This window comes from Carcharodon carcharias, chromosome 10 (genome assembly GCF_017639515.1).
Source record: "Carcharodon carcharias isolate sCarCar2 chromosome 10, sCarCar2.pri, whole genome shotgun sequence".
NCBI classification, from domain to species: domain Eukaryota; kingdom Metazoa; phylum Chordata; class Chondrichthyes; order Lamniformes; family Lamnidae; genus Carcharodon; species Carcharodon carcharias.
The window spans coordinates 153488926-153504509 of NC_054476.1; the positions used below are offsets into that span (position 1 = coordinate 153488926).

The following is a 15584-nucleotide window of genomic DNA, read 5'->3' on the forward strand; positions in this document are numbered from 1 at the left end:
GGAGGTTGAGTCTTCCCAATCCATTCCCATCTTTTCTGTGGAGCCCATTCTTCATAAGAGACATTCCCATTGTTGAGCTAATGCTATCAATCAGGAGAGAGGCCAGCAGGCCTAGAAACATAGGAACAGGAGTAGGACAATCGGCGCCTCAACCTTGTTTCACTGCCATTTAGTTAAATCATGGCTGATCTGCACCTCGGGTCCATTTATCTGCCTAAGCACCATATCCTCTGATACCTTTACCTAAAAAATTTTATCTGTTATGACATGGCAGGAGATGAGTGCCAGGCAGACCAGATCTATGAGGGAAACTTGGTCGCGATATCACAATGGTTTTGCAATTTGTATTTATTGTGAGATGTGTGCACTGAATTCAGAACTAATAAGTCCACCAAGACCTTTAGAGATTTTAAAAGTTAAATTAAAATATTTATCAACAATATATAAAAGATCTAAAGCACATACATAAGACTACAATTACATACTACTATAATGACACCTAAAATTCCTAATTAACCTGACTCCCAGTTACACACTCCCTTTAAGGCAATGGTCCAAAATAGATTTTAGATTTAAAACGGAACCAGCAAATTAACACAATGCCCACATGACAGTGGAATTCCAAATGGTTTTTCCCGAACTTCAGTTTCGTTATATAGCAGACTTATGCACAAATGCTGGAGGCTTCATTAAAGCTATTTCACACACTCCTGTTAGATCTTACATGGCCTTCTGCCACATAGCCTTCCATTCTCCTTTTATATATGTTTCTCTCTTTTTATATATGTAAATTCTATTGTTCCATATGTCTTTGAAACCAAATCTTCCTCATAATATAAAAGCTTTCATGTTGCCAATATATTGTCTATAACCTTTGGGGGAAAAGAATAAACATATTCCTTAGCCTTGCTTATCTGGCTAGTTGTAAACAGACTAAGATCTCTTTGAAATCTAAATATCTTCATTTAAAATGCAAATTCCCTTCACACCTTATATGCTAAGCCAGCATCCATGTTTACTCATTAGCATGTCAAGCACCTAGCTTCTTTTGATGATTTCAAACTTGCAGTCTACTTGACTCCAAATGTAAGTACATCACACACAGAACCAATTATACTTACCCCCATAAACCTACTTCGCAATAAACTAGAAAAGTATTCTGAAAATTATTATACTTTTATTACATGCCTGTCTCAGTTTTGAAAGGTCCAATTATCCCAGCATCCACAGCCTTTTGGAAGCAAGCCTTTTGTCTGAACTGGTAGAATAATAAGCTTCTAGATCCTTTGACAGCCATTAGATTCTAAACCTGGCCAGAGAAGAACATCTCCGGGAAGCACTTTTTCTCACCAAGGATCATGGAAATCCTAATTGCTGTCCTCCAAAAGGCTCTAGATGCTGGAGATCGGGTTGCAGGGTTGGGGTGGGGGAGGGACGGTGGTGGTGAGCGGATTGTGTCAGTTGAAATTTTCAAGACCGAAATTATTTTGGGGATCCAGGGATATGAATCAATGGTGTAAATGAAGCTGAGGTACAGATCAGTCATGATCAAATTGTTTATTATTATTTATTCGTGGGATGTCAGCATAATTGATAATGCCAGCATTTATTGCCCATCGTAGTTGCTCTTGAGAAGGTGGTGGTGAGCTACCTTCTTGAACCTTTGCAGTCCATGTGGTGTAGGTACACCCACCCTGCTGTTAGGGAGGGAGGTTCCAGGACTGTAACCCAATGAAAATGAAGGAATGGTGATACCTGTGTATTTCCAAGTCAGGGTGGTGTGTGACTTGGGAAACTTGCAGGTAATGGGAGGTACAATAGCCTACTCCTGCTCCTACTTCTTAACCTCTGGTCAGTTCCGAGTGAATTGATGTAGGTGGTGGTAGAGATGATGGAATTACTGCTTGTAGTTCAGCTATAGGGAACCATGATGAATGGGAATGGGGTGTGGGTGTTTTGTGTGTGCGGCAGTGTTGAAACTCCAATTTTGAGAAATACTCTTGATTCATAACTTTTGAGAGTTGTAGATTATCTGGTCAGTCACCGCTATTTCCAATAAAGTGATGTGTTACCACGAGCTAAGGGTCTCATTGCTACTAATCGGGCTGTTCCAATACACTAAAACCAGCACCAAGGGCCTGCCCTTTCACCTGCAATGACTCCACACTCTGTGGCTGAAGCACCACCAGTTGTGTTTTCACAGCTCATAAGGTTTTGACTCAATGCGGCAGGGTATTTGCAGCCCCCCACTTCCTGTAGAATGTTTCAGATGGGGAAGGGTGTTAGAAACCTTGCGATGCTCTGAATGCTGCTCATCCAATGTGAACTTTAAGTCAGAAATTGCCCTACTGTCGTAAAATAAGGAATTTACAAATAATCAATGAGCATGCCACAACTCCTTAAGATGGTGTTGTGTTTAAGTTGTTTTCATTCATCTGTTGACCCAGTTAAGGACTTCCAGGGATGGGCAATAAATGCTGGCTTTGCCAGGGATGTGTGTATTCCATGAACAAATCAAAAAAAGTGGTTGGTTAAAAAAGGCATTTGGGGAATGGGATATATCTAATATCTTGTTGGTTCTTGGGTTTGGTTCTTGGAGTAGCTGTTGTCTTATCTGTGCTATGGTTATTTCCTTAAGGCAGAATTTGTGTACTTGACAAGGATCCCCATGTTCCAAAGTGGCAGCTGCATTTGCTGGTACATTTGTGTGATGCCAGAGATTGGTCAGTAGCTGGCCCCCTCTTTGAGTAACTGCTCCCCCTAAAGGATTCATAGTAGCAAAGACAGGGTAGACCCCAGGTTTGATCCCTACTCCATGCTGATCTTGGCTTAGGTCACCACCATTGTCATTAGCAGTACCCAGTGTGAGAAGGGCAGAATTCCAGTTTCTGGTTGCCATTCACAGACCATTGCTAAGAGATACAGAGGCTTGACTGCCGGAGAAGACTGAGGTGGGGCTCAGTTACCTCCTGCCATTCCATTGGTTAAGGAGCTTGTGGCCGCTCCCTATTCAGGTTGCGGATGGACGCTGGGTGAGATACCAGATGGCAGCACCCATGGGACTATGCCCCTGCAAAGATCAGTGCCATCAAGAGAGGAAGAGGAGAAATTTGAAAAAAACAGAAGTGAAATGCTTATCATGCTGTTTAAAAAGTTGGAACAGTCCAGTCCAGGATTGAATCTGGTGTCCTTTGATTTATCAGAGACTTGCTATATAATGAGCCTCAGGTGTTGCCAGTTATCTTTAAGTGTGCTGTGTTGTTGTCAAGGTGGCAGTGAATGATAAACACTTCCTGGAATTCATACACCGGATCCCATTCTCCAGAGTGGATACCATTGCTATCGATGGTCAAGTCGAGGTCATCTCCCTCAGCTTCATAAACAGCAATGTAAGTAGCACACCATACATCCTAATTTGTTTCGGGGAATGTTCCATTCAGAGGTTAAGTACCTTTAGTAAGTGGCAGTCTACAAGGTACCTCCTGTGAGCTCCGTATAAATCTCCCCTGTTCTTCCCAAAATATGATTTGAAAATTTCCCATCAATGTGTCTAGTCAGGCAGCCTTGAGTGGAGTGGACATTTTGTAAAATGGTCCTCTTGCCTAAAGTCACTGTAAGTCTGCCCAACTTGGTTGCATCTGAAATGATGGACACAGGGCAGAGTAAACAAACAATGTGAACTGAGCCATACAAAACAGGGAAGTCCCTGTTCAACCTGCGGTGGTAAAAATGACCCTCAATATCCACGCCCGTGCAATCCTGGGTCAGAGAGAGAAAGAATAGCCTTTTCTATATGGTGCTTTTGGCTCCGTTGTTAAGACTGTATCCTCTTGATCTATGAGGTTGTGAGTAGCAGTCCCACTCTAGGGTTTATCCAGTACTGAAGGAGTGCCACACTTTTCTGCTGAGAGTCACTTGCCTGTTCCACTGGTTCAGTAAAGATCCCTGACACTATTTGAAAAAAGGAATCATGTCCTGACCAGTATTTGTCCTCCACTATTATCATCAAGAATAAATTAACTTATTGTCCATCTCGTAACGGTTTGTGGGATCATTCCAGGCACAAAACTGGCAGATGGGTTTTCCTACATGACAACTGTCACGTTTAAAAGAAGCTCATTGCACATGAGGTGCTTTGGTACGTAATTTGCAGATGACACCAAACTGGGGGCTTGGCTAACACTGAGGAAGAATGCAACGTAATACAAGATGCCATTAGAAAACTTGCAGACTGGAAAGTTAGCCAGCAAACGAGCTTTAACACAGATAAATGTGAGCTGATTCACTTTGGCAGGAAAAACAGAAACATCTGGTGCAGAAATGATGGGCCGAATGGGCTCCTTCTGTGCTGTAAACACCTAACCTATGAGGATCATAGAAAAATTTTTTAAAAACTGAATGGGAAGCAGAGCAAAGGGATCCTGGGATACAGGTTAACAAATCAACAATAAATGAAACTTTGCAGGTCAGCAAAGCAGTTCAAAGTAATTAACGAAGCACTAGGATTTATTTTTAAGGCGTAGAGTTCAAAAGTTGTGAAATTGGGATAACCTTTTCCAAGCCCCTGGTCAGGCTGCATTTACAGCGTTGTTCACAGGCCTGGTCTCCATAAAAAGGATATATTAACGCTGGAGAAAGTGCAAAAAAATCAACAAAAATTGAGAAATTACAGCTATCGGGCAAGATTAATCAGATTGAAGTTTTTTTTTAGAAAATGGAAGACATAAAGGTTTTAAAATTATGAATGGGTTGGCCAAGGTGGATGAAGGAGAAAAAAATGTGGGAGATTCCAAAACTGGGGGTGGTGGGGGTGGGGGGTGGGGCACAGATAGGAGATAGTTTCTAAAAAATCCACTATGGAAATAAGAAGTAATTTCTGTATTCAGCGAGTGGTTAGAGTGTGGAACTTGCTACCTCTAACATAGGCAGCAGAACTGACCCAATCAATTTCCTGGCCTGCGGGTTAGATTAACATGACCCTGATGACTTTAGGAGGGCTTGTTATTGGCTGTAATTTGCTGCTGACCTTGGACCTTTGCCCTGGGCTGCTGCCAACCGAATTAATGAGGACTCCATCTGTCTGAAGGAATGGGAAGGGAGGAAATATTCCGTGTCACTGTCTTCAGCTTTGACCTTGCATGTTGAATTTAACTAACTGTGGGGTCTTGTTTTTGGAGTGTGTCACTGCTCTCTAATCACCTTTTATTGGACAGTACTGTATCCTCCCAACAACAAGTTGGGGCACTGATTTTTAAATGTTTCATAGCTGGGAAGTGGCCAGTATGTATTCCTTGCACACCGGCATAAAGTCCCACACAATGAGACAGTGGCTGTGACAATAGTGAGATCTGTGGGGATGGGAAATAGCAGCCGACGCTAGTTGAGATGTTTCTCCTGCTCTCTTGACGCTTATTCTGTTTCAATTCCAGATTCAGCCAGCGGCACCAGCAATAAATACAAATGTGTGTTTGACGGGATCATTTTAGTTATCTCTTTAACCTATTTTTACTGTTTGTTTCAAAGTCTTTCTCAATAACTTAATACACATGCCTGTCATTCAATTTGTGAAATAGTCTTAACTCTGCGGAGGAGACTATTTCCAATAGCTTTCAGAACATATTGTTTGCACAATTTATCCACCCCCGCCTTTTTTGACCACTTTGGAAATATCTATTGGGTCACTTCAAGGCTTTCCCCTCCCCCGCTTTTGATGAGAGGATGTCCAACCTGCCGAGACTTCCCTCATTGTTTTGATTTCTAAGCCTAAACAGAAAGAAAGTTAACCTTAGATGCTGGAGATATATGGCAGGTCAGTCGTGGGAGTAAAGCGAGATTAAAGCACAACTTCAGAACAGGAGCCGGCAGGGTAGGCGTCGATCTTCTAGTTTACAGCTCTGAAGTCTCTCCAGCCAAAATACTAACTTGTCTCTTCTGTTTCCAGATGCTGAAATACCCGCTGTGCTTTACAGGGGTATTCCTGTCTCCCTTTTCTCTGTTTCTCCTGGCTCATTCCCCTTTCACCCCTGTGATCACTGACCTACACTGGCTCCCAGTCAAGCAATGTCCTGAGTCTAAAATTCTCACCCTTGTTTTCAAATCCCTCCATGGCTCCACCCCCTCCCTATCTGTGTAATCTCCTCCAGCTCCACAACCCTCCGAGATATCTCTGTTTCTCTAATTCTGGCCTCTTGTGCATTCCCAATTATAATCACTCCACCATTGGTGCCTGAACCTTCAGTTGCCTGGGCCCAAGCTCTGGAATTCCCTCTCTGCCTCACTTTCCTCCTTTAAAACACTCCTTAAAACCAACCTCTTTGACTTATGATTTTGGCTGTCTAACCTAATACCTCCTTATGTGGTTCAGTTTCATACTTTGTTTTATAATGCTCCTGTGAGGCACCTTGGGACATTTCATTATGTTAGAGGCACTATATAAATATAAGTTGTCGTTGTTTTCCTCCCGAGCACTCGATCCTTCCTATAACCACAGTGATCACATAACTGCATTTGATGCACCAGCTAGGGTCTAACGTGTGCCCCCCACAGAAATGAGATTCACTGTGTGTGGGTAGTGTGTAGGCCGTTATTGTACACCCTTTGTAAGATGGGGGCAGTGTGGTGTTAGCTTAGGCCGGGCAGAGATTTCCTGCCTGCTTTGATCAAGGGACATTAAGCGCGGAAGGTTAATTAGAAGTAAAATGTTCTCAAATTTTCCAACTCCAAGTTCCGCTCGGCTACTTAGTCCAGAAGTCAAGACTATGCCCCATCTTTGCCCCCTATACATGGCTCTTGTCAATTAAAGCAAGGCACAAGCTCCACCTATTCCAAAGCTTATTGAAAGGCTTTTGATGTAACTAGAATTTTCAGTGCTGCCTGTATGTAAAAAGAACATTTCTGTTTGGATCCCGGTTCCACCCAGGCTTTTCTGGGTTTCCACCCTCTTATCCCATTGGAAATGCCTATCTGGTAAGTTTCTAGCTGTTGTCGTTTGTTGCACTGTTTAGTCCCTGGAATGTCTTTGCATTGTGGTATAGCAACCTTGACCCAAACCTGCTTTTAAAAAGGAACATTTTATATGTTGTTGGCCCTTATGCTATTCTATGTCAAAGGACAACAGAGCACTGTCTACAGTTAGAACCATTGCCAAGAGACATGCTGAGAGTCCATTACTTGCTTGCGTTATTGCCTCAATATACTTGAAGATTATAAATAATAAACCTTTAAGTAGTGGGGTCTGGGTGATGGCAAGGCCCAATGTCAGGAAGCCTTGAGGTTTGAGACAGTGACTTGCTCGACTGCTCAGAGGGAAGCAAGACTGGGGTCACCTATGGGTCAGAGTAAACATGGGAGGTTTCCTTCCGTGAAGCACGTGGGCAAACCAATTGTGTTTATGAAGCAATCCAAAAGCTTCATGGTCACTGTTACTGATCACAGCCTTTTTTAATTTCCAGCTTTCATTTTGAACTGAGTTCCCCTGTTCCAGCTTGCACAGTGCACTTTGAACTTGTGTCCCCTGGATTTTTAAACCAGGAGCGTAAACCTTGCAAAAACAAAAATACCTGGAAAAACTCAGCAGGTCTGGCAGCATTTGCGGAGAGGAACACAGTTAACATTTTGAGTCCGAATGATCCTTCAACAGAACCAAGTAAAACTAGAAAAGAGGTGAAATATAAGCTGGTTTAAGGGGTTGGGGGTAGGGGTGGTGGGTAGAGCTGGATAGAGGGCCAGTGATAGGTGGAGATAACCAAAAGATGTCACAGGCAAAAGGACAAAGAGGTGTTGAAGGAATATTATCTGAGGAATGTGCTAATTAAGGGTAGAAAACAGGACGAGCAAGGTACAGATAGCCCTGGTGGGGGAGGGGTGGGGTGAAGGGAAGGAATCAAAAAAGGCTAAAAGGTAGAGATAAAACAATGGATGGAAATACATTTAAAAATAATGAAATAGGTGGGAAAAGAAAAATTTACATAAACTATTGGAAAAAAAGGGGCGGGGGAATCGGAAAGGGAGTGGGGATGGAGGAGAGAGCTCATGATCTAAAATTGTTGAACTCAATATTCAGTCCGGAAGGCTGTAAAGTGCCTAGTCGGAAGATGAGATGCTGTTCCTCCAGTTTGCGTTGAGCTTCACTGGAACATTGCAGCAGGCCAAGGACGGACATGTGGGCAGGAGAGCAGGGTGGAGTGTTAAAATGGCAAGCAACAGGGAGATCTGGGTAAAAGCAAAAAACTGCAGGATTGGTAAGGGGATCAAAGGTTACGGGGAGAAGATGGGAGAATGGGGTTGAGAAACTTATCAGCCATGATTGAATGGCGGAGCAGACTTGATGGGCCGAATGGCCTAATTTCCACTCCTATGTCTTATGGTTTTATGATGCTGGAAATCCAAAACAAAACTAAAAATACCTGGAAACACTGAGCAGATCTGACAGCATCTGCGGAGAGGAACAAAGTTAACGTTTCGAGTCCGTATGACTCTTCAACAGAACTAAGGAGAAAAAGAAAACAGGTGAAATATAAGCTGGTTTAAGGTGGAGGGGGGCGGGGGGGGGGTAGTGGGGGGGGCGGGGTTGGGGTTGGGACAGGTAGAGCTGGATAGAAGGCCAGGGATAGGTGGCGATTGCCAAAAGATGTCATAGACAAAAGGACAAAGAGGTGTTGAAGGTGGTGATTAGACAAATTTTCTTGTTGATGCTTTGGATGAGATGAAGTTTCAACCTCTGGTCAGTGAATATACAAATCAAATGTTGGAATTTTTAATTATTTAGTCATTTTCATGATGTGACAATTTCTCTCTGTTTAATTCTAGGTTGGTTTCAATTTGGTAAGTTTCAACTTATTGCTAGTAGATTATAGATGAGTCTAATCAATTAACGTCACCTTTCCTGACCCCTCCATAGTCTCTAATTTGTCACACTGCTTGTCTGTCATCCAATATTGGATGAGCAGCAATTTCCTTCAATTAAATATTGGAATACAGAAGCCCCCGTCACAAATTCTGTTCTCTGGCCATTGACTTCACCCCATCCCATTGATTTCACTGCATCCCATTGATTTCACCCCATCCTATTTGGCCATCGGATGAGCTTCTAACCCCATGTCCCCTTTGCCTCCACAATATCGCCTGTCTTTGCTCCTGCTCAGTTCATCTGCTGCTGGCACCCTTGTCCAGGCTTTTGTTACCTCAAGCTGTTGCAATGCTCTCCTGGCCAGTCTCCCATCTTCCACCCTCCATAAACGTGAGCTCAATCAAAGCTCTTCCCAGCTGCTCATATCCTAAATTGCACCCAAGACCCATTCACCCATCCTCCATGTGTTCTCTGATCTATATTGGCTCCTGGTCCAACAATGCCTCAATTGTAAAACTCCCATCCTTGTTTTCAAATCTGACCATGGCCTTCTCCCTCCCTACCTCAGAAACCTTCTCCAGCCCTACAACTTTCTAAGATCTCTACAATTCTCCAAATCTGGCCTCTTGCCCATCCCCTATTTTAATCGCTCCGCCATTGGCAGCCATGCTTTCAACTACCTAGGCCCTAAGCTCTGAAATTATCTCCTTAAAACTTTTCACCTTCCCACCTCTCTCTCTCTTCCTCTAAGATACTCCTTAAAACTTACCATTTTGACCAAGCTTTTGGTCATCTGTCCTAACATTGGCTCGGTGTCGAATTTTGTCTGATAATGCTTCTGCAAAGAGGCGTGGGACATTTTATTACATTAAAAGGCACTATATAAATGTAAGTTGTTGTTATAACTCTTCTATTGCATACGTTCTCTCCCATCTTCTCCCACTTTTAACGATTCACAGTGGGGAGCAGTTCCTTGTGTAGCCTCACCACCCACGCCCAAGAGGCCACTTGTGAGCTAGACCTATAATTGTTGCCAGGCTGTTTGTGCTGAGGAGAGCTCCAAGGTGGTACCCAACCCTGCTTGTGGGATCTTGCTCTGTTGCAAATTGGCAAGTTGTCCCCCACATTCACCTATGCGATAACAGTCCCCACACTTAAAATTAATTCACTGGCTATGTAATGCTTTCAACCAACTGAGGATATAGAAATTGCAAAACAAATGCTATAATTTTTTTTAACAGCTTATTTGTTCTTTCAGTAGAATGCACATTCCCTTTTTAGAATTTCACTTGGTTTAAGCCTGAGTCACATGGAAATGAGTTAATGAATTGACTTAATAAAGTTGATGCCTTGGACCAATTGGGTACCTTACCAGAAATAAAAGATTGAATTCATTGTGTTGAAACATTGCACTTTGTTAAAATTTCTTGGAATTGTTTTTATCTCCATTGTGGCAGTCACTGTTCCCTGAGGTGTATCAATGTGGCTGTTGGAGTGCAGGATCAAGCACCAGAACTGAGTTTAAACTAATGACCAAATTGTTAGTGATTCCAATCATCAGGAACTCGGATCCTGTTTCCCCCCCCACCACCCACCCCCTCTGGAGGCTGCTAAGGCTTCTCTAATTGCAGCCAAGGTCTCCGTTCTCCATTCCAGCATTCTTCTTGAGAATGATCACTCCACTATGTATTGAATCAATGTTTTGTTAACTATGAATGTTTACTTACTGAAGGCTCCGATGAGGCACTTTTTGAATCTTTCACAACATTTTTATTTTGTTCATAGCACTCCTCACACTGTTATTTTCCTCTATCTCCCTCTTTCCCCCTCTCTGTTTCTCCCCTTCATTTTCAGCCCATATCTTCTGAAGGTGCTGACCCCTTTTGGGGCAGGCAGCCCTTTGGTACCTGACCCAAGTGGCAATGCTCCCATGCGAAAGACAGAATGGCATCAGGCTATTCAACTACAGGGGCGTCACCAGCTAGTCCATCAGTTTCCTCCAACTGCACTTGTAACCAGGCTCAATGGATAGCAGTCAGGACTGGGAGACCAGCTGATCTCACTCCTTCCTTCACAGTGCCTGGTGAAATCTAATAGCCTGGCACACCCGGGATAGAGCTACTTACCCCTTCCTTACAGCATGCAGAGTCATTTACTAAGTGCCACTAGGGATCCTCTTTTGTTCCATTGCTGTTTAGGTGTAAATAAATTCTCCCTCCAGTGACATTCAGCAGTCACCGAGCCCTGCAGAGACATCCTGATAAGTCACTGTGGAATAGAGGTTCCTCCGAGAAAAACCAGACAGCTAACTGGCTGCTGCCTCCCTCTACTGGAGAAAGAGGGCAAGGGCCTGAGCGTTCAAACAATTAAGGTAGAATTATATGGAATATACAGGCAGCAGAGAAACAGGTCATTTGGACACGTCGGGAGTTTTGCTGCACATGAGCCTTCTCCTGCTCTACTTCATCTCACCCTATCAGCATATACTTCTATTCCTTGTGTTTATCTAGATCCCCCTTAAAGGCAGCTATACAGTTTGTCTAAGCCACTTCTGGTTGCAATTTCCCCTCTGAGGGTAAAGATGCTTCTCCTGAATTTCTCAATCGATTTATTAATGACCATCTTACGTTATAGCCCCCAGTTTGGGATTACCCCCGTAAGTGGGAACGTCTCTCTCTGTCTACTCTCTCAGACCTTTGCATCATTTTCTAGATAGGGCGAAGGCTCAGCATCACACACTGCCTCATGGACTGCTTCAGGGCTGTGCTAGGGTAAAGTCCTAATACATTCAGGATAGAGAGAGAAATCAAATAAATCAAGACTTGTTTGTTCTTATTTAATAAAAAGTGAAAGCAGCAAATGTTAGAAATCTGGAATGAAAAGAAATATGCTGGAGTGCATAGCACACGTTCTGTAAAGGAAACAGGACCATTAATTTTATTGGGGTGACCTCTCGGTTAGCTTTACACTAAATTGCTTCATGTTTGTCAAACCCGAATCAAGGAGACGATGCAGGACCTTCAAAAGGCTGCCTCATTTGGGACTCTGAGCCTTGAGAGGGTCCTTGCCCGTACCTCCCTCACCCACCTAGCATGAGAGGCACGTGGGCTGTGTTCTGGAAACCTGGGAAGAAAATACAAGGGACACCTAGTTATAACAATCTCTCTGATAATGAGCATTTTAAAGTGAAACCAGGAGCAGCTGAGGCACAGGGGAGACTGAACAGAATTGGCTCTGAATTTTTGGAAGGGACTAATTTTAAGTGATGCCAGGCTACACAGTAGCTCAAATAATCAACATTTCAATCCAGTTTCTAATCCATTGGCTATGCAGATGGCAGTGCCAACCTTGCGTTACTGTGCTGCCCTCTCACCGGTTAATAGTGGGTCAGGATGGCTCATCTTTGCTCATCCCTTCTCCATCCCTTTTCAGAAGGTTTCAGTCCCTGCCCCTTCTCTATCACAACCTTCAGTTCTCCCTCTGGATGAGCCCCCAGGGCCTTTCACCTTGCCTTGGTGAATGCCCAGCAGCCCGATCCAAGGTGTGGAAGGACAGCTTCCCTGATATCAGTTCTAACATTTGCCTTCTACTCGTTTAAACTTGTGTCCCTTTGCCCTAATGTCGTTGTTTGACATGCGGCAGTGCTTCTGATCAACCCTTCCCGTACAACCTCCTGCTGTCGTGTGCCTTTGTAACGCTTCTTCACGTTTCAGTTGCCCAGTCCGGGAAGGACTGTGGTCACGATATGAATAGTGGATTTCTTAATTTTCAAAAATATGTTTTCTTGCAGCAAGTTCCGTTCAAGACTCTGATTCCCGGAGGGCTGGCTGTCTTGCGAACTATTTTCATTCAGGGGACTGTCAAACCAAATTGTGACAAGTAGGTGGCCTCCGGACATTCTCCGTTTAATTGAGCAGGGGTCAGATCAGCATTCAGTGTGGGAATGTTGAGGGTGATTCCACGACCTGGATTTTCCCAGAGAGCACCTCTGGATCCTTAAACTTGGTGGTTTAACGGAGGATCCTTTTAGAGTTAGTTCCCAGCATTGTCCGGCCCTGTATTGCTCCTCACACGATCCATTACCATTACCAGACTCGGCTGGACCCGGAATGTTGTAGGAGGTCAAACATTTTCCTTGTTGCTTCAGTTTGGGAGCAGGGGGAGGGGGATGTATAGTTAGGGTGATCATGAGGGGAAAAACTAGATCCGATTCATGATTCAATAATGATGTCAAATCTCCTCTGTTGCACAGCACTATAGAAAGGCCCCATTGCTGTCTGCTCTTATACTCTGCATTTTCTTCCTGTCTGCCAGCTTTTTCATTAATCTGAAGCCAAGTAATTCGCTCGACATTGCTTTCCATGTCAGCCCTCGATTCCGCACCGAGCATGTTGTTGTCCGAAACAACCGCAAGCAGAATTCCTGGGGCACTGAGGAGCGGACTTTGCCTGAAAATCCATTTTCTCCTGGACAGCCGTTCGAGGTAGGTGCCATTCCAGTGTGTCCCTGAACCAATTTGCAGCTAAGGTACAGCAGAGGGGAAGCATTACTCACAGTGCACATCTACTACTTGTTCACAGTACACATAGTGCACACCGATCACTAGTTCACAGCACACATGGTGCACACCTATCACTCATTCACAGTACACATGGTGCACACCTATCACTCATTCACAGTACACATGGTGCACACCTATCCCTCATTCATAGTACACATGGTGCACACCTATCACTCATTCACAGCACACATGGTGCACACCTATCACTCGTTCACAGTACACATGGTGCACACCTATCACTCGTTCACAGTACACATGGTGCACACCTATTACTCATTCACAGCACACATGGTGCACACCTATCCCTCGTTCACAGTACACATGGTGCACACCCATCACTCGTTCACAGTACACATGGTGCACACCAATCACTCGTTCACAGCACACATAGTGCACACCTATCACTAGCTCACAGTATACATAATGCATACCTATCACTCGTTCACAGCACACATAGTGCACACCTATCACTAGTTCACAGTATACATGGTGCACACCAATCACTAGTTCACAGCACACATAGTGCATACCTATCACTTGTTCACAGCACACATAGTGCACACCTATCACTAGTTCACAGTACACATGGTGCACACCTATTACTCATTCACAGTACACATGGTGCACACCTATCCCTCATTCATAGTACACATGGTGCACACCAGTCACTAGTTCACAGCACATATGGTGCACACCTATCCCTCATTCACAGTACACATGGTGCCCACCTATCCCTCGTTCACAGTACAGATAGTGCACACCTATCCCTCATTCACAGTACAGATGGTGCACACCTATCCCTCATTCACAGTACAGATGGTGCACACCTATCCCTCATTCACAGTACACATAGTGCACATCTATTCCTCGTTCACAGTACACATAGTGCACACCTATTCCTCGTTCACAGTACACATGGTGCACACCTATTCCTCGTTCACAGTACAGATGGTGCACACCTATCCCTCATTCACAGTACACATGCTGCACACCAATCACTAGTTCACAGTCACAGTGTCTGATATTTGGGATATTGTTGGATAATTGGATAACTCTATGAGGAGCTGACACAGGCATGGTAGGCTAAATGACCTCTTTCTTTGCTGTACCATTCTAAAAAAATCCCAATGTGTTGTCAACTAGATGTCATACATTCGGCTACATTAACAAGTGTTCCACAGCGTGTTGTCATAGAATACCCCATAGAATGGCAAAAGCCTATCAAAGCTGCCACAACCAATAATGCCGTATGCTTCACCCTCCTGCCCCCCCAATACCCTGGAAAGAGCATTAAAAGGATTAAGCCTAATTAGGAAAACGTTTTGCAAATTCATTTCGGACTCGTGAATGCAGTTGCATAAAGCTCCCAGAGGTGACAAGTGACCCATCAATCCTCTCATCCCAGCTTGTTTTCTATAACTGGGAATGTCGTCCTCTCTCAGGATCTTCTGCTTCCTAATTGAGGGATCGCCTGAAATCTATTCTTGTTGCTCATTTTGGATGTGTGGGTGTGTTCAACATTCTATAACAGCTTAAAGAGCTTGCATTTATTTGGCGCCTTCAGCATAGTGAAATGCCATGAAGAACAGTGCGGTGTGAACGACTCCCAAAAAAACCTCCAATACAACAGCCCCCACTGGCCTCCTGTACCAGCCCTGAATTTGAAATCTGTTCCCAGGAGGACATCAGTATCAACACATGTCCTAGAGTTATTGGCGAGTTATAAAACAATATCCCAATTATCAGATACAAAAAAAGAATAAAAACCGAAAGAATGAGGCTGAGCCTTGATTTTCCATCTTAACCTTTTGGTTGGGTAACTATTGAAAGGACCCTTTGTAACTCCGTCCCAGAGGTCATGACATTGCCTGTGTGAAGTGGACCCCTCCCCCCCTCATTGGAACATCAGAACAGGAGTAGGTCATCTGGCCCCTTGAGTCTGTTCCTTCATTCAATGCGATTGTGATTGATCTGTGACCTAACTCCATAAATCTGCCTTTGCCCCATATCCTTTAACACTTTTAACTAACAAAAATCCATAAATCCCAGTTTTAAATTAATAACTTACCTAGCATAAACTGCCATTGTGGAGGAGAGTTCCTAACTCCTACCGCATTTTGGTACGACATTTTTCCTAACTTCTTAAAAGATCTGGTTTTAATTTTTAGGCTGTGC

At 43.8% G+C, this 15584-nt stretch overlaps 1 protein-coding gene across 2 annotated transcripts in view; it reads left to right on the plus strand.

The window, feature by feature from the left end:
- The window catches only part of LOC121283347 (galectin-9C-like), a 31294-nt gene that overhangs the window by 15078 nt on the left and 632 nt on the right, over nt 1–15584 (plus strand). Inside the window, exons 4-7 of one of the 2 annotated variants that reach the window (XM_041197826.1) lie at nt 3270–3389; nt 8809–8823; nt 12639–12727; nt 13163–13331. In XM_041197826.1, the coding sequence (XP_041053760.1) occupies nt 3270–3389; nt 8809–8823; nt 12639–12727; nt 13163–13331 (393 nt within the window). The remainder of the gene's footprint in view (nt 1–3269; nt 3390–8808; nt 8824–12638; nt 12728–13162; nt 13332–15584) is intronic. The other variant, XM_041197827.1, reaches the window with a different exon arrangement.